Source organism: Aquarana catesbeiana, unplaced genomic scaffold, assembly GCF_042186555.1.
Source record: "Aquarana catesbeiana isolate 2022-GZ unplaced genomic scaffold, ASM4218655v1 unanchor226, whole genome shotgun sequence".
In the NCBI taxonomy this organism is placed as follows: Eukaryota; Metazoa; Chordata; class Amphibia; order Anura; family Ranidae; genus Aquarana; species Aquarana catesbeiana.
In genome coordinates this window covers 1,243,336-1,265,527 of record NW_027362653.1, presented here as the reverse complement: position 1 = coordinate 1,265,527, position 22,192 = coordinate 1,243,336, and the positions used below count along the sequence as shown (strand labels likewise).

At 46.3% G+C, this 22,192-nt stretch overlaps 1 protein-coding gene across 1 annotated transcript in view; it reads right to left on the bottom strand.

Annotated features, from left to right (window-relative positions):
• Nucleotides 1-21,702, bottom strand: part of LOC141121619 (uncharacterized) — a 55,785-nt gene extending 34,083 nt beyond the window's left edge. Inside the window, 6 exon segments of the mRNA XM_073611270.1 lie at nt 969-1,110; nt 1,199-1,296; nt 1,413-1,536; nt 1,623-1,757; nt 18,121-18,249; nt 21,580-21,702. Coding sequence (XP_073467371.1) covers nt 969-1,110; nt 1,199-1,296; nt 1,413-1,536; nt 1,623-1,757; nt 18,121-18,249; nt 21,580-21,687 — 736 coding nt within the window. The 5' untranslated portion in view covers nt 21,688-21,702.
• Nucleotides 21,703-22,192: the final 490 nt, after the last annotated feature.

The window sequence follows — 22,192 nt, the reverse complement described above, 5'->3', positions numbered from 1 at the left end:
GAATTATTCTGTCTGAGGTCTTACTAGACCAGGGCATGGGGCAGAAGACCCCCAACTGCCTAGGTCCTACAATGCATATGGTGAAAGTGAACATTTTGCTGCCAGTTGAACACCATACTCTCCATAAATCCAGTCTAGATTCATAAATTGTGTCTGCAGCACAGAGAAGGAAGATTATTCGAGAGGAATACAGGACGGGGAACACAGCTCAAGAAAGTGACCGGGGGATTTGTCACGTATCTGATCGGAGGCTGAAGTGCTGGGAGAGCTTCCTTTGCGACTAATTGCAGAGCGTCCCCTGAAGGTGGCACAGGGAGTGCTATACTCAAAGAGGCAGGGGTTGCCTACTGCGACTGGCTGTGGTGGAGAAGAGAAGTCCGCTGGAAGGCAGCTGATGAGCAGGGTAGACTGCTTGGCAGGGGTACCTCGGACGTACCAGATGAGACCGTGCAGCAGGGAGAACCAGAAGTGGAGTCAGGAGCCAGGCCGGAATTCATACACAGAACAGCAAGCAGAAGCGGAGTCAACAGAATAAGCCAGGGATCATACACAGGGCAGCAGGCAGAAGCGGAGTTAACAGGAACAAGCCAAGAGTCAAGCTGGGGTAATACACAGATCAGAAGCGTCAAGGCAAGCCGGGTCGATAACAGGTAATCCAAGACAAAAGGAACAGGAACTCAGGTTTACACAGGGAAGCTGAAGATCATCCAGCAGTTAATGACTGCTGCAGCAGGCTTTAAATAGGCCACTGGGCGCCTAGAGCCTCTCACGTATTGCGTGCACTTTGGCGCTTTAGCATTGGTGAATTTGTGTTTGCAGATCCGCGATTCTGCTGGCCATTGATGCCAGTTCTTCTGTGGGTTGTTCCCTGACAGGATTACAGGCTGATATCACCCAATCCTTGCCCTACTCTGGACCAGTCAGTGAGCAGTATGGGTGGAGGAATGTATTTAGTGTTAATGACCCACCTGTACAAATCTCTGTAGGAGTGTTCTCCTCTATAAATGTCCCTGTTATTCCATCCTCCTCCATAGACTGCTGATCATCCATCACATACCTCTCTTCTTCTTCTGCTTTAATCTCAGCATGAGAATCTCTTAGGTTTCCACTCTGAATATATAAAAAAATGACATCAATTGTAACAATGCAGATAATATACAGATCCTAATGATACTATCAGTGATTGTTCCTCATCTACCTGATGATGGTGAGGGATGGTGTGATCTTCCTGTGTGGAATCCCGGGAATACAGAGGATGGGGACATCTCTCTGGTGGGTTCCCATTACTGGATCCATCTGTAGGAAACACACACACTGACTGATTACATTGTTTCTATGTGTTTATCAGATGATGGGGGATCTAGGTGGACCCTCCGTACTGCTCTCTCCTTTACAATAAAGTCTCCTCTTACCCGGTGATGTGAGGGGCGGCTGATTGTCCATCATGACGTCCTTGTAGAGATCCTTGTGTCCTTCTAAATACTCCCACTCCTCCATGGAGAAATAGACAGTGACATCCTGACACCTTATAGGAACCTGACACACACAATGATACAGTCACCATCCAGACACATCCCTTGTCTGTTACTGGATAATGTCCCAGAATTCCCAGCACCGCTCACCTCTCCTGTCAGCAGCTCCATCATCTTCTTGGTGACTTCTAGAATCTTCTGCATGTTGTGTCTCTCAGGTTTTAGGGAGTCATATGGAGGCACTGTTATGGTCATATGATCTCCTGACTTCACAAGTGGAAAACTCTGTATTGAAGAACCAATAGGAATATCATGTTAGAATCCCAGAATCCTCCTCACTTCTCCGGTCAGGTCTGTGTTTTATTAATAGAAATAAGAGTGATGTTGGGGCGCATGAGCAGTATCGAGGAAGATGGACGCTTAGTCTCCTCAATCAACGCCAACTGAACATCTAGCCCCTGCTGACAAGGCACAGCCCGTTCGGACGACACAGCTAAAACGGCTCCTGAGACAGCGGACACCACCAGGGTCCTGGCGGGTATGCATTGCATGCCCCGGAATCGACAGTGATACCGCTCCCACCAGAAAGCTTCCCCCACTCCAGGAAAGGGGAAAGGTAAGGGCAAGATGGCGCCTGAGCCTCCGGAGCCAGACGACTCCATGCGGCTCTCAGAGGACAGCCTGCACCAGTTCCCCTCTGATCTAGTCAGCTCCCTGACCATAGACTCTAACGCCAAGCTTAACAAGTTCCGCTCCATAGTGCGGGATGAAATCACCACAGCCTCCTGCAAGCTCTCTGCTGACCTAGTTAAAGGGGTTGTAAACCTACGTGTTTTTCACCTTAATGCATCCTGTTAGAATGTACTTATTCATCCATTTATTTACATATACCTCTGTGATTAAATATGTTTTGGCACACTTCTATACTGTATACACTATTATCATTAACACAGATTTATTATTATCATATAGTCAGTCATTTTATTCTATTTAAATGTTTAATTCTTATCACACTTTATTTTTATTTCATTTCATTTTATCATTTTTTTTTTACCAACTATTTAGGTGTTCACATATTTATTGGACATATTTACAGCTCACCGTTCATTGGAACAATTCACTAAAACAAAATAAGTCAATTAGACACTTTATTTTAGTTGGTTTAAATTTAATTTAATTGATTATAAAAGTATTTGCTTCATCTTTGCACTGAATTCACATATTCATGTGTATTCCCCCAACTCATTTCCACCGGGAGCGATGATCCCTTTCCCTTCCCCTACTGAGTCGCTTTAACAGACAATTGCGCGGTCGTGCGATGTTGCACCCAAACAAAATTGACGTCCTTTCTTCCCCAGAAATAGAGCTTTCTTTTGGTGGTATTTGATCACCTCTGCATTTTTCATTTTTTGCGCTATAAACAAAAAAAGAGCGACAATTCTGAAAAAAACATTTTTTTTTATTTTTTACTTTTTGTTATAATAAATATCTCCCAAAAATATATAAAAGATTTTTTTTCCCTCAGTTTAGGCCGATATGTATTCTACATTTTTTGGTAAAAAAAAAAAAAAAAAATCGCAATAAGCGTATATTCATTGGTTTGCGCAAAAGTTATAGCGTCTACAAATAGGGGATAGTATTATGGCTTTTTATTATTAATTTTATTTTTACTAGTAATGGCGGCGATCTGCGATTTTTATCGGGACTGCGACAGTATGGCGGACGCGTCGGACAATTTTGACACATTTTTGGGACCATTGGCATTTTTACAACGATCAATGCTATAAAATTGCATTGATTACTGTAAAAATGTCACTGGCAGTGAAGGGGTTAACCACTAGGGGGCAGTGAAGGGGTTAAGTGTGTCCTAGTGTGTGTTCTAACTGAAGGGGGGAGGGGACTGTGTAGGGGAGATGACAGATCGTCTGTTCATACTCTGTATGAACAGACGATCTGTCTGTTCTCCCCTCAGAGAACTGGAAACTGTGTGTTTACACATACAGATCCTGGTTCTCCGTGTGCCCCAAGCGATCGTGGGAGCCCGGTGGTGATCACGACTGCCGGGCACTCGCATTGGCTTTGTGGGCGAGCAGGGGGCACGCGCACAAGCCCCCTAGTGGCAGTCTATGTTACCGAAGGTAACATGACGGCGATTTGCGCAGCCGAGCCATGTTGCCACAGTACAACTGCGGCGGCTGGTCTGCATGCGGTTAAAGAGCTAGGCCACCGCACTAATCAATTGGAGCAGCGCATGGACCTGGCTACAACAGTGGTGGAGGGGCATGAAGAGGAGGTTGATAAATTAAATTCTGAACTTGAGAGTCTGCAGGGTAAACTGGAGGATGCAGAGAACAGAGCCCTCCGCATCCGTGGAATCCCTGAGACCACCACTGCTCTGCAGGGAACCGCCACTGCCATTTTTCAGGAGTTTGCACCTGATATCCCCCAAGAGCACTTGGAATTTGACCGTATACACAGATCCCTGGCTCCTAAACCAACTGAGGGCCCCCAGGGACGTCATCATCAAGTTCCACTATTACCGTACTAAAGAGAGGCTCCTGCAAGCCACAAGGGACCTCCAAGACCTCTCTTTCCAGGGGAACCCCCTCCAACTCTTTGCAGACCTCTCCCTGTTCACTATTGCTAAGAGGAGGAATCTAAAGCCTTATCTGCACATCCTGCAAACCCAGAGGATCCGGTACAGATGGGGGTTCCCCTTTACGCTTTTGTTCTCTCATAAAGGCCACCAATTCCACACTTCCTCCCTACCTGTCCTGCGGCGGCACTTTCAGGAACTGCAGCTTGACCCCCCCCGCTCCCAAAAGGAGATGCCATTTTCATTTGCTTATCCGAGATGCTCTCAGCCACTTCGCAGGCCTTCTCAGATGTCTCAACAAGGCTCTCAAGCCTTTCACTCCCTCCAAGCTCAACGCTTCCAGGATGTGCCCAACGGCTGATAGTTCACAAGGTTCGCCTGGGATGTCCAAGATACCCCTGCTGCCCACTCCACTTTGATCGTGACACCCCAATCAGCCTGACGATTCCCACCGTCCACTGTGGACCTTGATCCACATTACCTTACTGGCCTCACTCAGCTGGGGCCCAAATTACTTTGGTACTTTAGTTTGTGCCTCTCATGTAGCAGCAGTCATTCTCTGGACCCGGTTACCCCTATCCCCCCTTCCAGTTTTAGGTTACTTTACTCCCTGAAGGTCTTTCACCCTGTGCTGTCCCAATTGAGGGATGGCAGCACTGGGTCCTGAAAACCTGGAACTCTTACTGTGCTACTTGACCTTCGGAGTACTGCGACCTTCATCCCCCCTCTCCTTTTATTTTCTTCCTGATTACGTATACTCCTTATACGTTTTCACTGTTGAGATTATTCTGATGCTCAATTGGGGGGCCTTATGAATGACGGGATATCCTCATCTGGTTTTTGTGGAATCCCTGCTCACAGTGGGCTACGGGTTGCGACCCTCTACATTTACAGTTGAGGTTTGGTAAACCCGGGCTTTAGAGTTCATTGCTATATTTAACTCACAGTATTCCTGTGTGTGATATGATTACCTATATCTAATCTGGTTATCAACGTAGGTTAATTGACTGTCTGTTGGTTCCCGGCCTCGGTTACCCCCACTTGTATGTGAGTGTCCCCGGGCGTTGGTGACCGGCTTCAGAAAAACAGTTACGTTTTGGTTGCGAGGTTATTCTTCATCTTTTCGGTTGTGCCTTTAAATGCTATTTTAATGTGTTATGTGCCTAATTTCCTTTTATATAAGAATGATGATCCCACTATGGAAAAATGCAGAGTGGTTCCGTCGGGCCACTGCTCCCCTAGTTGTGCCGGAACTTGGTCTAGGCGATCATCCTGACCAATCTCCGACCCCCCCAGTGGGCTCTTTGTCACACTACTGTACGCAACTATGTTGTATGGATATTTTTTGCTCCGAATATTATTCAGTGTCTTTAAGTTTTTCTACATGATCTCCTTTTCTTATCTCACACTTGATCTTTTTTTCCTTTCAACCCTTTTTCTCTTTTTTGAGTCCACTGGGTTTGAGCTCGAAGGAGACAGATCAGCCTTCTCCTTATATTTACAATGACACTAAATTGGTTGTCCCTGAATGTTCAGGGCATGAACTCTCCTTAACCACTTGCTTACTGGGCACTTAAACCCCCCTCCTGCCCAGACAAATTTTCAGCGCTGTCACAATTTGAATGACAATTGCGCGGTCACGCTACACTGTACCCAGATGACATTTTTATCATTTTTTCCTCACAAATAGAGCTTTCTTTTGGTGGTATTTGATCACCTCTGGGTTTTTTATTCTTTGTTAAAAAAGGAAAAAAGACCGAAACTTTAAAAAAAAAATACAAAACCATTTTATATTTTGTTATAAAATTTTGCAAACAGGTAATTTTTCTCCTTCATTGATAGGCACTGATAAGGCCGCACTGGTGGGCACCGAGACATGGCACTGGTGGGCACCGAGAGGCAGCACTGGTGGGCACTGAGAGGCCGCACTGGTGGGCACTGAGAGGCCGCACTGGTGGGCACTGAGAGGTGGCACTGATGGGCATTGATAGGTGGCCCTGAAGGGCACTAATAGGTGGTACTGATAGCTGGCACTAATGGGTGGCAGTGATGGACAGCCATGGGCACTGGTAGGTGACACTGATAGGCAGCACTGCTAGGTGGCACTGATGAGGCATTGATTGGCACCACTGGTGAGCATTGATAGTTGGCACTGATTGGTGGCACTGATTTACACTGGTGGGCACTGATATGCACACTGTGGGCACTGGCAGGCGGTACTGATTGGCACAGATGAGGCGGCTGTGCCTCTTCCTCTTTGGGACCGATTTCCCTTACACAGAAGCCGTGATCGGCTTTTTTTTCTCCTCACGCTGTCAGGACGATTACCGATCTTTTGTTTACATCACGTGATCAGCTGTCATTGGCTGACAGCTGATCACGTGGTAAGGGGCCGGGATCTCATTGACTCAGTGATCACAGCAGGGTGCGCGGGAAGCGTGTCTATTGACAGTATCCCGGCAATGTAGGTCCGCGCCGTAGCTGTCATTCAGCTATAGCACTGATGGGAAAAGGTTAAAAAAGAGTGAAAATTTTTAAGTATCTCAAGGGGCAACAGATCCATATAGCATGCCTGCAAGAGATACATTTTTCAACTGCCTCTTGTCCTAAATATTTTGATGCTCAATATCCTCAGGTTTTCTTGGCCAATGCTCCGACCAAGCAAAAGGGGGTCCTCATTGCCTTTCGCAAATCAGTTCCTTTTAGTGTCACTAAACAGATAGCAGATCCAGACGGTAGGTATCTATTATTACAAGGTACTATCCAAGATACGGAAATTACTATTATGACTTATTATGCTCCAAACTCTGCCCCGACACCTTTTTGTGACCCATATCTGCTGCCTGCTAGCACCCTATCAAAAGGGTACTCTTCTTCTCGCAGGAGACTCTAATCTAGCTTTGAACACTTGTCTGGACAAGTATTCCTCAGAACGTGCGGCCCCCTCCCCTTACGCCAAAAAGTTTGTGCGGTCTCTGCAAATCTATGATCTGGTCGACCTCTGGAGGGAATTTCATCCCCTGGGTAAAGACTATACACATTATTCGCATCCCCATCATTCGCACTCTAGAATAGACCATGTGTTTATGCTGAGGAAACAATCTTCTCCTAGTGGTTTCTGCTTCCATCCTTGCCACCCCATGGTCAGATCATGATCCAGTATTGGTGGTTTGTGGCTCCATTCTTGATAAACCTCAACATTCGCCCTGGGTGATGAATAATTTGCTTTTATCCCTCCAAGAGGTTCAGGCTGAAATTCTAAAAACCTCTGTGGACTATTTCCACATTAATGCAGGTTCGATCTCATCTCCTGTAACTCTCTGGGGGGCATATGAGGCGGTTCTTAGGGGACACATCATACAGTTGGCTTTGAAACGTAAAAGGGAATACTGTTTAAAAGCAGCGAGACTTAGAGACCCGCCTAGAAGTACTTTCAAACACGTTTAAACTATCTCCCACCTCTGCTAACCGTAAACTCTTGGATCAGGCCCACTTAGAGTTGGACCTCTGTCCCACTGATAGCGCTGAGCGTGTCTTACGCTCGTCTCGTCAGAAGTGGTACACTAACGCAAACAAACCAAACCAAATGCTGGCCAACAGACTTCGCACTTTTACTCCTAAATTCACCCCTGTCACATTGCGTACTCGACATAACCTACTCAAGGGTAACCCAGTGAACGTCTTGGAGGAATTCCATTACCGTCTTACCAAATTGTACTCAGCTCCTGATCGGTTGAGTAGTCAGGGCACCGACAATATCCTTAATAATCTCTCGCTCCCCATGCTGACTCAGGCTCATATGGCCCTTATGGACTGGGACATTCAGGTTTCGGAAGTCCTTTAATGTATTAAAGACCTAAAAGTGGGTAAAAGACCTGGACCCGACGGCTACACAGCACTTTACTATAGGAAGTAAGCTGACGTTATAGCTCCACATCTGACAGCCATGTATAATTCTGTCAAAGATGGCCAACCTTTTACCCCAGATCTCCTGACTGCTAATATCGTGATGATCCCCAAACCTGACCGCGACCACTCCTCCTGGGCTAATTTTAGGTCCATTTCTCTTATTAATATACACATGAAAATTCTGACCAAAATTCTTGCCAACCGCTTGAACTCTTTTCTTACTCGCTTAATTAAAAAGGATCAAGTTGGCAGGCCGGGGACGCTATTCGGCGAATATTGCAACTACAACATATAGCCCACAGCCGCTCATTGGAATCGATGCTTTTATCTCTCGATGTGAATGAGGCCTTTGACACTTTGTCATGGCCTTATCTAAAGTCCGTACTTCGCCATTATGGATTTGGTGCCTCATTTCTGCGTTGGGTGACAGTCCTATATGACTCCCCACAGGCTAAAATTAAGTACTACGGATTTGAGTCACCCCTTTTCAATATTGGGAGGGGTACACGTCAAGGGTGCACACTCTCACCACTTCTCTTTATTTTGGCTCTAGAGCCATTGGCGGAGGTTGCAATCCAGATATAAAGGGTATAGATGTAACAGACTCTTCTCATAAAATATCCCTATTTGCCGACGACATCTTGTTAACTTTAACTTCCCCCAGAATCTCTCTACCAAACTTGCTATCCCTCCTAGACGCTTTCGGCTCTTTTTAGGGTCTTTGTGTCAATCCCTCCAAATCGAAGGCTCTCTCGGTCAACCTCTCTTCTCCAGTATTGATGGACTTGAAAAGAGCTTTCCCCTTTCAGTGGTATTCTTCATTGCCTTACCTGGGAATCCGCCTTACCTCAACATATAAGGGATTGTACCAGGCCAATTTCCCATCCTTATTTAAAAAATTGTCCGACATGCTGTCTTCCTGGTCTCATTTACCATTGTCTTGGTTTGGCAGGATAACCGCAATTCGTATGTCCTATCTCCCAAAACTGCTTTATTTTTTCCGTGTCTTGCCTGTTTTAGTCCCTTCACATATTTTATGAATACACCAACGCAAGCTTTTGCAGTTTATATGGGGTTCTATTCGTCCTCAAATCAATAAACAAGTTTTGTACGCTCGACGGATCAATGGCGGCCTTTCAGTCCCTAACTTGTAGGCCTACTACACTGCGGCAAGCATATCTCCGCTCTCCCATCTTTATGACGTGTAGCAGATGCCCCTATGGGCCACAATTGACCTTGTTGATTCCGACCCCATACCTGTTTCCTCTTTACCCTGGCTCCCTCCCACTCATCGCCCGGCTGTAATAGGACCATGTCTAGCCCACTCTCTATGATTATGGGTTTAATCTCTGCTCATCTTCCACTTTTACGACTTCTCCGGTGCCCATTGTTTCCTCCAGGTTGTGAAAATTCGGCCCAATTTTCATGGTGGATCACGAATGGGTTCACGGACATCCACTCCCTGTTCACTCCTACTGGGATATTGACGTTCGATGCCTTTCGTTCTTTTAATGATATCCCTTGCTTGAACACGATACCTACCTACAACTTAGGCACTTTCTCCAACAACTCATTAAATCCCGCCCAACCCCATATATTCTGACTCCCTTTGAGAGTATATGTAGAGCTAGACCCCATTCTCTGGGCCTGATATCTCTGATATACTCATCTATAATCTCTGCAAGAAAGCCCCTGCTTAGACCCTATCATCTCAAATGGGAAAAAAACTGGGGAAGCAGCTTGGTCCAGAGGACTGGCAGGCTATGACCATAGCCATCTCCAAATGTTCAAAAAATGTCCTTATATTGGAGAATGCCTATAAAGTGCTGTATAGGTGGTACTACATGCTGACTAGATTGGCCCGCTTTATCCCAACGTACTCTCCCCTCTGTTTTCGGGGATGCTCACAAGAAGGCTCTGTGGCACATATCTGGTGGGCATGCCCAAGGGCGTGCAGGTTATGGGTCAGGGTCTATTATGTGGAATTTATTTCATGTTAACCTTAAAAGGGACCTCTATGAACCCCTTCTAGGCAAATCTATTGCCAAATCGATATGACCGGAAAGGCAACTGGCACAGAAAGCATGCATGGAAAACTCCCATGTTCAGTTTTGAGGCGGTCAAGAACCATATCACCGATGCCATGGTGAATGAGAAATTGACAGCCATTTTGTTAGACACGCATAACAAAGTTTCTTAGAGTTTGGCAGCCATGGATTACGTATACTCAGCCTTCCCGGTTCAACAGTACCCTCCTTTCGATTGAAGACTCCTCTGGCTCGCACCCCGTGGACTCTCTTCTTCTTCTCTTCTCCTTTCTTATTCTCCTTTTCAGACCCTCTCTCTTCTTATTGGTTGCTTCCTTCTTTTTAGTTCATAATGCTTTATGTATTAATTGCATATGCCTGTCAGGCAGACAGGGATAGTCCTGATCGGATCGGTTATACTTTATAACTTTGCATTTTCAATATTTTTTTTTTTTTTAATCAGTTCCAATTGTTGAGTTGCATCCACATTGAGAGGGAGACCTTTTTGTTTGGATATGCTGGGATCCACATTATGATTCCTGAGACAGTTCAGAACGCCTCTTCTGGACTTATAATCTTTTTTCCTTGCTCACCCCATGGAGCACTGAGGCGAGCGCCAGCATATTCCTAATGTTTATGTCCCTTTCTTCTCATTTCCCATATGTATTCTCCTTTTTTTTTTTGTCCTTTGTTTATTGTAATATGTAACCATCTGCATGTTGACCTGATAAGTTGGATTACATGCTAATAAATCTTGGTGAAAGAAATAAGAGTGATGTCATGTGACCTCCCAGAATCCTCCTCACCTCTCCGGTCAGGTCTGTGTTTTATCAATAGTGATAGGAGTAGGGATGAGCCAAACACCCCCCGGTTCGGTTCGCGGCAGAACATGCGAACGGACCGAAAGTTCACGCGAACATTCGAACACCGTTAAAGTCTATGGGACCCGAACGTGAAAAATCAAAAGTGCAACTTTTAAAAGCTAATATGCAAGTTATTGTCCTAAAAAGTGTTTGGGGACCCGGGTCCTGCCCCAGGGGACATGTATCAATGCAAAAAAAAAGTTTTAAAAACGTCAGTTTTTTCAGGAGCAGTGATTTTAATGATGCTTAACCACTTGCTTACTGGGCACTTAAACCCCCCTCCTGCCCAGACCAATTTTCAGCTTTCAGCGCTGTCGCACTTTGAATGACAATTGCGCGGTCATACAACACTGTACCCAAATGAAATTTTTATCATTTTTTCCCCATAAATAGAGCTTTCTTTTGGTGGTATTTAATCACAGCTGGGATTTTTATTTTTTACTAAACAAACCAAAAAAATGGAAAATTTTGAAAAAAAAAATCATGTTTATAAACAGGTAATTTTTCTCCTTCATTGATATGCGCTGATGAGGCGGCACTGGTGGGCACTGATAGGCTGCACTGATGGGCATGGATAGGCACAGTTAAGGCGGCACTGATAGGCACAGTTAAGGCGGCACTGATGAGGACAGATAAGGCGGCACTGATGGGGACAGATAAGGTGGCACCTGATGGGGACAGATAAGGCGGCACTGATGGCCACTGATGGGCGCTGATAGGTGGCACGGATGGGTGGCATGGGTGGGCACTGATAGGTACCACTGATGGGGGGCACTGATGGGCAGTGATGGGGGGCACTGATAGGTGACACTGATGGGCACTGATGTGCAGCACTGTTGTTGTGGCACTGATTGTGGGTGCTGATGGGTGGCACTGTGGGCGCTGATGGGTGGCACTGTGGGCACTGATGGGTGGCAATGTGGGCACTGGTAGGCGGCACTGCTGCTTATTGCTAGGTGTCACTGGCAGGGGGTACAGATGATCGCCGTAATCGGGACTGATGTCCCTCTCACGCCCGCCGGTGATCGGCTTTTTTTTCCTCCTCACGCTGTCAGCGCAAGGAGAAAAAATAGCCGATTACCGGCTCTGTTTACATCACATGATCAGCTGTCATTGGCTGACAGCTGATCACGTGGTAAGGGGTCGGGACCGACCCCTTACTCCGATCTGTGATCAGGTGAGTCTCATAGACTTGCTGATCACCAGGTGCGCAGGCCGCTCGTGCACGGGACGACGTCAATAGATGTCGTCCCGGCAAAGCAGGTCCGCGCTGTTGCCGTCATTCGGCAATAGCGCGGATCTGAACTGGTTAAAGTGAAAAAATAAAAGTGGAATATTCCTTTAAATATCGTACCTGGGAGGGTGTCAATAGTATGCCTGTAAAGTGGCGCGTGTTTCCTGTGTTTAGAACAGTCCCTGCACAAAATCACATTTCTAAAGGAATAAAAGTCATTTAAAACTGCTTGCTGCTGTAATGTAATGTCGGGTCCCGGCAATATGGATGAAAATTATTCAGAAAAACGGCATGGGTACCCCCCCCAGCCCATTACCAGGCCCTTTGGGTCTTGTATGGATATTAAGGGGAACCCCGCACCCAAATTAAAAAAAGAAAAGGCGTGGGGCCCCCAGGCCCTATATACTCTGAACAGCAGTATACAGGCGGTCCAAACAAGACAAGGACTGTAGGTTTATTCTTAAGTTGAATCTGCTTGTAATTTGGAACAGGTACTTTTTGTAAGTGTAGCTCCAGCCAAAAAATCAATTTTTAAGCTTTTTGGATAACATAGGGAAGGGTTATCACCCCTGTAACATTTGTTTTGCTGTCTGTGCCCCTGTTCAGAAGATTTCACCTCACTTTCTGTCCCAATGACAATTGGATTTTGAAAATTTGGGGTTATTAGGGAAACAAGGATTGGTCATAAACCATCAGTGGAGACACCTTTTTTACATATTAACTCTTACAGGAGAGAATTTCCCTTCCTAGGGGTAGATTTCTTCTCACTTCCTGTTGTCTCCCTCCATTTGTAAGTAGGAGTCGTTTGTAAGTCGGATGTTTAAAAGAAGGGGACTGTATATACTATACGGCCTGCCCTATATACTCTGCAGAAAATTGGGCCTTAGATGTTGGTGGTACCAGAACACTGTAAGCCCTCACAGTTACTCCTGGTGGGCGCTTGAACGGGCCCTGTTGTGAAATATTATATCAAGAATTGTAATTACATGCCCCTGTTGAACAGGGGAAGAAAAATTGGGTCTTTGTTGGTGGTGTGGCCACAACACTGTAAGCCTTCACAGTTACTCTTGGTGGGTGCTGGAACGGGCCCTGCTGTGAAATATTATATCAAGAATTGTAATTACATGCCCCTGTTGAACAGGGGAAGAAAAATTGGGCCTTTGGTGGTGGTGGCACAACACTGTAAGCCCTCACAGATTCTGTAGTTGAGCGCAGGAACAGGCCCTGTTGTGAAATATTAGAGCAAATATTGTAATTACATGCCCCTGTTAAACAGGGGCGGAAAAATTGGGCCTTAGGCACTGGTGGTGGTACTACAACACTGCGTCCCCTCGCAGATACTCTAGTTGAGCGCAGGAACGAGCCCTGCTGTGAAATATTACAGCAAAAATTGTACTTACATGCCCCTGTTAAACAGGGGCAGAAAAATTGGGCCTTAGGCACTGGTGGTGGTGCCCTGAAACAAAAATGTTCTAAGAAGTTATCAACATGAACATTGAGGAGGAATAGGATAGTCACTCAGCATAACAGAATAGTCACTCAGCATAGGCAGTCTTCAAGGGATCTCACATTCATAGAAAAATTAATCGGTTACATCAGCATCAGGTGCTTGGTAGCTGATGATCCAAGACTGATTCATTTTTATGAAAGTGAACCGATCAACTGAGTCTGTGGACAGGCGCACTCTGTGATCGGTTACAAAGCCTCCAGCAGCACTGAATGTGCAATCAGAAAGAACGCTGGATGCAGGACAGGCCAGTAGCTCAATTGCATAATTGTTACATACTGGCTCTGGCCAGTGATCCATCCTCAAGACCCAGTAACCCAGTGGATTTTCGGTTGGAAAGGTCTCCAAGTTTGATCTTGCCCCTAGGTATTCCTGTACCATGTAAATCAGACGCTGGCTATGGTTGCTGGAACCGATCATACCTTGGGGCTGTGGACTAAAGAATTGTCTGAACGCATCGGTCAGACGGCCACCTTCTCCACCGCTCCTTCTGTGACAGACCGAAGCCTCAGGAACACGTTGTCCAGGAGGACCAGGAAATTGTTACCTCCCAGGCTCTGGAAATGCATTGCACAAACCTTTCTGCAAGGCCTCCCGAAGATGTTTCATCCTCTGCTCCCTCTGTGAAGGCTGGATAAGTTCTGCTACCTTACCCTTGTAACGTGGATCAAGAAGGGTTGCCAGCCAGTAATGATCCCTCTCCTTGATACCACCAATCTGAGGGTCCTTTCGCAGGCTTTGCAGGATCAGGGAGGCCATGCAGTGAAGGTTTGCTGAGGCATTCGATCTGGAGTCCTCTGGGTCACTAAGGATGACATGATCCACAGCCACTTCCTCCCAGCCACGTACAAGTCCATAGGTTTCTGGGGACTGAAAACGATCCCTTGAAGACTGCTGCTGATGCTGAGTGCTAGGCTCCACTTCCATGCTGACACAATCCTCATCCTCCTCTTCCTGTGTGATCGGCGGGCCCGCAGGAATACTGTCTGGATAAAGGGGGCCTTGAGAGGTAAGGAAGTCCTCCTCTTCCTACCTCTGTTCTGCCTCAAGTGCCCTGTCCATTATTCCACGAAGCATGTGCTCCAACAGGAAGACAAGATGGACAGTATCACTGATGCATGCACTGTCACCATCCTCGTGGCCTCCTCAAATGGTGACAGGACAGTGCATGCATCCTTGATCGCTAGCCACTGGTGTGGCGAAAAAAAAGCCAAAACTTCCCTTGACCCTGTCCTGGTGCCATACTCACACAGGTACTCATTGATGGCCTTTTGCTGCATTTGCAGCTGACGCAGCATTGCCAATGTTGAGTTCCACCTGGTGAGCATGTCACAAATGAGGCGGTTCTTGGGCAGGTTGTATTCCTTTTGAAGGTCAGCCAGCCGAGCACTGGTATTATATGACCGGTGGAAATGCCCACAGACTTTCCTGGCCTGCCTCAAGAGATCCTGTAAGCCCGGGTACCTGCACAAGAACCGCTGCACCACCAAATTAAGGACGTGAGCCAAACAGGGAACATGGGTCAAGTGTCCCTGTTGGAGGGCGGAGAGGAGGTTGGTGCTATTGTCGCAAACCACCATTCCTGGCTGAAGCTGGTGTGGCGTCAACCCCCTCTAAGTCTGCCCCTGCAGAGCTGACAGAATCTCTGCCCAAGTGTGGCTCCTGTCCCCTAAGCAGACCAACTCAAGCACCGCATGGCATCTTTTTGCCTGAGTGCTTGCGTAGCCCCTTGAATGCCTACGGAGCACCGTTGGTTCCGAGGAGAAATCTGCAGAGGAAGAGGCCATAGAGGAAGGAGAAGAGGAGTTGGTGGAGGAGATAGGTGTGGCAGAATCACCACTACTAGCATTTTGGATGCGTGGTGGCGGAACAAGCTCCAACAATACTGCACCCTGTCCTGAAGCCTTCCCAGCTGCCAGCAGAGTTACCCAGTGCGCCGTAAAAGAAAGGTAAAGTCTCTGTCCATGCCTGCTGGACCATGAGTCAGCGGTAATATGCACCTTACCGCAGACCGCCCTGTCTAAGACATTGCCTTCCACATGCCGGTAGAGAGCCTGAATGGCCTTCCGTGAAAAGAAATGGCATTTGGGAACCTGCCACTGAGGTACCGCACATTCCACAAATTCACAAAAGGGGGCAGAGTCTACCAGCTGAAAAGGCAGCAGTTGGAGTGCTAGCAATTTAGCCAAGCTAGCATTCAGCCGCTGAGCATGTGGATGGCTGGGACCGAATTTCTTTCGATGGTTTAGCAACTGGGGTAGGGAAATTTGCCTGGTACAATCAGATGTTGGTGTAGCGATAGCAGATTGCCCGCAAGTACTTGGCACACCTAATTCTACACCTTCATTCCTCTCAGTGCAGGTTTCTGAGAGGACTGAAGGTATAGTGGGGTTGGAGATCCCAGCTAATGAGGAGCAAGGAGAGGTCTGCCTTGATCTTTGGTGTGGGTCTTTTAAGTACTGTTGCCAACGGACTGCATGGGAGGTCGACATATGTCTGGTCAAGCATGTGGTGCCCAAGCAGCTGCTGTTTTGGCCACGCTTTATACATATGTTGCAAACAGCAACGGTGCGATCTGCTGCATACGTATCAAAAAAGGCCCACACAAAAGAACTTTTCAAAATACGCGTGGAGTCAGCAGCGCCCTGCACATGCGGAGTTCTGTGGTGTGATGCAGTCGGGTGGCTGCCCTTAAGCTGGCCCCTGGAGGGCATCCTGCCGCGTTGGAGATGTGCCTCCTCCTCCTCTCAGGCACCCACGTAGAGTCAGTGACCTCATCATCTCCTCCCTCCTCGTCACTGGAGCAAACCTGGCAGTATGCTGCAGCTGGGGGAACATGACTGCCAGTTTCTTGTCCTTCTTGGGCACCCCCTCTCTCTGGGCTCACATTACTGCCTTCCTCAACCTGGGTACCATCATAGGAGCCTTCAAAATGCTGCGCATCCTCCTGCAGCATGTACCCGACACTGTGGTCGAACAGTTCGGGGGGCTCCTCCAGGCATGATGGTGGGGCTAGGGAAGAAGCGACTGATGACATTGAGCCGATGGAATAGGCTGCTTTGGTAGCTGCATTTGCAGGCAAACTACTCTGAGCCTGGGTGACAGAGGATGAGGATGGCTTAGTTATCCACTCTACCAACTCTTCTGCATGTTGTGGATCAACACGGCCAGCTGCCGAAAAAAAGGACAAGCGTGCCCCACGGCAACATGCTGAGGATGCACCATGTCCACGACCAGCACTGTTGGCTGTAGACACAGAGCCTGCTTGCTCTCTTTTAGTGGCCTTCCAGACATGCTGTAAATTTTAATAGCAAAACACTGCCTGAAGTTTACTAGAAAAAGTACACCATGAATGGCCTGCAGTCAGATATAAGCTTGGGTAGACTAGAATGCTGTAGATATATATATGTAGGAGACTGTATATATATATTTATTGCACTGCAGTTCACTGAATCACCTGCCTGCCTGAAAGTGTATTTGAAAACGTACACAAGGAATGGCCTGCAGTCAGATATAGGCTTGGCTAGACTAGAATGCAATGGATATATATATGTAGGAGACTGTATATATATTTAATGCACTGCAGATCACTGAATCACCTGCCTGCCTCAAAGTGTATTTGAAAATGTACACCAGGAATGGCCTGCAGTCAGATATAGGCTTGGCTAGACTAGAATGCAGTGGATATATATATGTAGGAGACTGTATATATTTAATGCACTACAGATCACTGAATCACCTGCCTGCCTGACAGTATATTGCAAAAAGTACACCAGGAACAGCCTGCAGTCAGATCTAGCTACACTGGATACAGTGGATGTGTATATATATGCGAGACTGTGTATATATATATATATATATATATATATATATATATATATATATATATATATATATATATATATGTTAAATGCACTGCAGCTAGCAGAATCACCTGCCTGCCTGAAGTATATTAGAAAGAGTACACCAGGAACGGACTACAGTGAGATCCAGCTAAACTGGATACAGTGGATTCAGCTAACTAAATCGCCTGCCTGCTCAATCTAAATGAAATGACACTCTGTCTCAGTCAATGCCAGCAACACACTACACAGGGCCGACGTGAAGGCGGCCTTATATAGTGTTGGGTGTGGACCTAACCCCCTGAGCCATGATTGGCCAAAGGCACCCTGCCTTTGACCAATTATGGCTCTCTTTGCTGACGGCGCTGTGATTGGCCAAAGCATGCGGGTCATAGTGCATGCTTGGCCAATCATCAGACAGCAATGCACTGTGATGTTGAAGTGCATTATGGGGCATGATGCGCCACTCGAATTTGGTGCGAACGCCCCATAATGTTTGTATTTCGACGAACGCTCGAACAGCCAATGTTCGACCCGAACATAAAGCTAATCCGTAGATAGGAGTGATGTCATGTGACCTCCCAGAATCCTCCTCACCTCTCCGGTCAGGTCTGTGTTTTATTAATAGAGATAAGAGTGATGTCATGTGATCTTCCAGAATCCTCCTCACCTCTCTGGTCAGCAGGTAGATGATCTCCAGGGTGAGGTTTAGTATCTTCTCAGTCATGTGACTCTGGTCCTCCTCCATCTTCATTGGTGCCGTCATTTGATCTATACAGGTCTCCTTGTAGACGGATAGCTTTGACAAATGAAAGTAAGAATTATTTGGACAGTATTGGTCACAAAATAATAGGATGTGGATGTGAGGAGAGTAATAGGAGGGTTGCTTCACATTTCAGAACTACTGCCCCCATGGGAACACATTTAGTTTGGACCAGGGCTTTTTCAGCGGGAAAGCTGGGGAACGCAGCACTGAATGTATGTAATAGCATGGAGTGTGAGATGTGGGGTGTGATGGAGGGTCTATTGATGATGGCTACCGGGGAATCTATTGTCGTTTTGTGTGAGGGTCTTTTGTTGCTAATGGGGAATCTTTGTTGCTGGGGGGGGGGGGAGGGCTTATGTTGCTGGAAGGGATCTACTGTTGAGGGAGAGGTCTATTTTTACTAGCTGCTGGAGGATCTATTGATGCTGGCTGCTGGGAGATCTGTTGTTGCTGCTGGAGGGGTGTAATGTTGCTTGGGTGGATATTTTGTTACTGGGTGGGATATTTTGTTGTGGGTGGTTCACTGTTGCTGCAGGGAATCTATTGTTGTTGGGGTGGAGTCCATTGTTGCTGGGGGAGTCTATTGTTGTGTGGGGATATATTGCTGGGATTCTATTGTTCCTGGCTGCAGGGGATATATTTCACTGCTTTTCTTTTTATCATTAACATGCTCCATACAAATGATTTAGCACCACAAAATGATACTTGGTTCTGTATTCTCTAAAAGGGGCAGTACTGGTAGGTGGGTAGGGGGTGGAATCAAGGGACGGTGGTCAGAGGTGGGTAGGGCCAGAGACAAGGGGTGCCTCAGATGGGGGGGGGGGGTTCTTGCACCTATTCTCTGAGAAAAAAAGCCCTGGTTTGGACTATTTATTTAGAACTCTTGTCGAAGAAAATAAGGCTATATATATTAATGTAATGATATTGTATTAATCATAGGTGTATGTTTGACATTACTTTAGTAAGGCCCCGTTACTTTCAGAAAGGCCTAGAAACCTTTAGTTTTAATGAATCATGAAATCTTGCAAACTAGTAACAAACAGAAAGATATGTCAGCTTAACCTTCTAAGTACACAACAAGCCCCTTACTGAATCAACATGATAGTTTATTCTGCCTGCTTACATTAGTTAGATTAAATATGCACTATTTGAAAAATGGTAAATTCTGATTTAGAGGGGAATGCTGCAGACCCTAATGTAAGTGGGAACTCTGATGTAAAGTGGAATGCAGTAAACTCTGATAAAAGGTGGTCTCTGGTGACCAGAGCCCCCCCCCCCCCTTTACATCAGAGTTCCCCCTTAGATCATAATCTGCAGCATTCTCCTTTGAAGGAGGAGAAAGAGTTAACATGACTGAAACTTGAATATAGCTGACAGAGAAATATCTCTTATTTTAGGGTCTTATTTTCAAGATGACCACTGTATAGATAAGGTCTGGTACAAACTGGTTTTGAAATGATGTCTTCAGACAAAGTCAGAACATCAGCATTACATAGTTAAATTATGTTTTTAGATAATATCAACCGTCAGCTAAAATACTAGTTTAAGACCATGTCTGAGAGGCTAGATGTTTGTATAGGAATTATGTGTCATGTGATGAACTCTGCCCTCCCTCCCTCCTTTTCTTTAAGTTGTGCAATATTCTTTGTTCATAATTTGTATAAAGATGCAAGTCTTACCATTAAAACCAAGCATTCATTCAATGACTATTTTGTCTTGTGCATTGAATGCTTCCGGAGCTACGAAAGAATTCTACTGATTGTCCAGGTCTAAGCAGAATTAACCCTTACACCCTTTACATCAGAGTTCCCTTGCTCTGTAAGGGGGAATCCTGCAGACTGATGTACGGGGGAACTCTGTGTGACACCATCCTGAGGGCGGTGGAGGGTCATGGAGGCAGGGCTCTTCAGCCGGAACATGTCGGCGCCATGCTAGCCCTAAATGAGACTCCTCACTCCTGCTGCCTCCTTTAACTATACAGAAGCCCACCGCGGCCACCCGGAGAGTGACAGTCTGAGCAAACAACTCTCCGGGCGGCTGCACACTGAATCCTCCTCTGTCCGCCGCCCAGGTGCATGAGGGGAGGGTAGAGCTGCACGATTAATTGTTAAGAATCTAAATTGCGATCTTTTTCCCTTCCCGATCTTCAAAACAGCATGTCACGATTCTTTCTAACAAGTGCAGAGAGTTCTCACAGCTGGAAAAAAATTAATATAATCCGGGCAGCCTGACAAGTTTTATCACAACACGGGAATAAGTAGAAACAAAGTATATTTTTGTTCTTTCATCAAAAGGCCATTTAAAGACCAAACCTTTTCTGACATTTACTGCTTACAAGTAAAAATTATTATTTTCTGCTAGTAAATTACTTGGAACACCCAAACATGATATACATATCTATATATATATATATTTAGCAGAGACCCTAGAGAATAAAATGGTGGTTGTTGCAATATTTTATGTCACACCGTATTTGTGCAGCGGTCTTTCAAATGCAATTTTGTTTGAAAAACTACACTTTAATGAATTAAAAAAAAAACAAAAAAACTAAAGAGTAAAGTTAGCCCACTTTTTTTTTTTGTATAATGTGAAAGAAGATGTTACACCGCAAGAATCGTGATCTTTATTCTAAGCAAAAAAATTGTGATTCATTTTAGCCAAAATCGGGCAGCTCTAGGGGAGGGGGGTCTGCACTGATAGAGGGAGGGGGGTGATCCTGAGGGGGGTCTGCACTGATAGAGGGAGGGGGGTGATCCTGAGGGGGGTCTGCACTGATGGAGGAAGGTTATCCTGAGGGGGGTCTGCACTGATGGAGGGGATTATCCTGAACGGGGTCTGCACTGATGGAGGGGGGTTATCCTGAGGGAGGTTTGCACTGATGGAGGGGGGGTTATCCTGAGGGGGGTCTGCACTGATGGAGGGGGGTTATCCTGAGGGGGGTCTGCACTGATGGGGGGGTTTATCCTGAGGTAGGTCTGCACTGATGGGGGGGTTTATCCTGAGGGGGGTCTGCACTGATGGAGGAGGGGGGTGATCCTGAGGGAGGTCTGCACTGATGGAGGAGGGGGTGGTTTATCCTATGGGTATCTGTACTGATGGAGGGGGGTGGTTTGTCAGTAAATTTCATAATTTTTGGCAGTAAAAAAAAAAATTGGTGTCGTTTGTAAATTTTGACGTCCTGCCAGTAAATTTTCACTTCGGGTGGTTGGCAACACTGCCCTGAAGGGTTAATCTAGGTTTCCACACTATATATGTGTGTATCATCATCTGCTGGAGATAAAAGACATCACAGTGACTATGGAGGAAGAGGACGGACATGACGGGGGGGTTACTGGGTGTAAATAGAAAATAAGATCTTATTACCTCCTCTGCTACCACTTCCAGCCACGTCTCCTCTCTACTTCTTCTCGGCTCACTTCTCACCCGGAACTTCCTGTCTGTGCCTGACATCACTTCCTGTCTGTATCCCATAGAGACTTCCTGTCTAAGTATATGTGAGATCACCACCTTGTGGAGTTTAGAGGACCTGCAGCCCCTAGTTACATCTCTTAAAGTGGCTGTAAACCCACTTTGAAAAACAAAAACAAAAAACTAACACCTGCAATACAAAGGCATAATGAGCTAGTATGCATAGCATACAAGCTCATTATGTAATACTCACCTGAGATCGAAGCCCTCGCTGAGGTGCCGTACACAGCACATGGCGGCTTCACTCCCGAGGGCTATCGCGGCTCGGGTGCTGTGATTGGCCGGAGCCGCAATGACATCACACCCGCTCATGCACGCGGTAACGGCACACTCACATACGTGCCGTGGCTTCAGTTTGTGTCAGTGCGCATGTGCCGATGACGTCGGCACACGCAAATACGGGGGATATCTCCTAAACCGTGCAGGTTTAGGAAATATCCGGGGTAGCTACGGGTAAGCCTTATTATAGGCTTACCTGTAGCAAAAAGTGTTCTGTAAGGGTTTACAA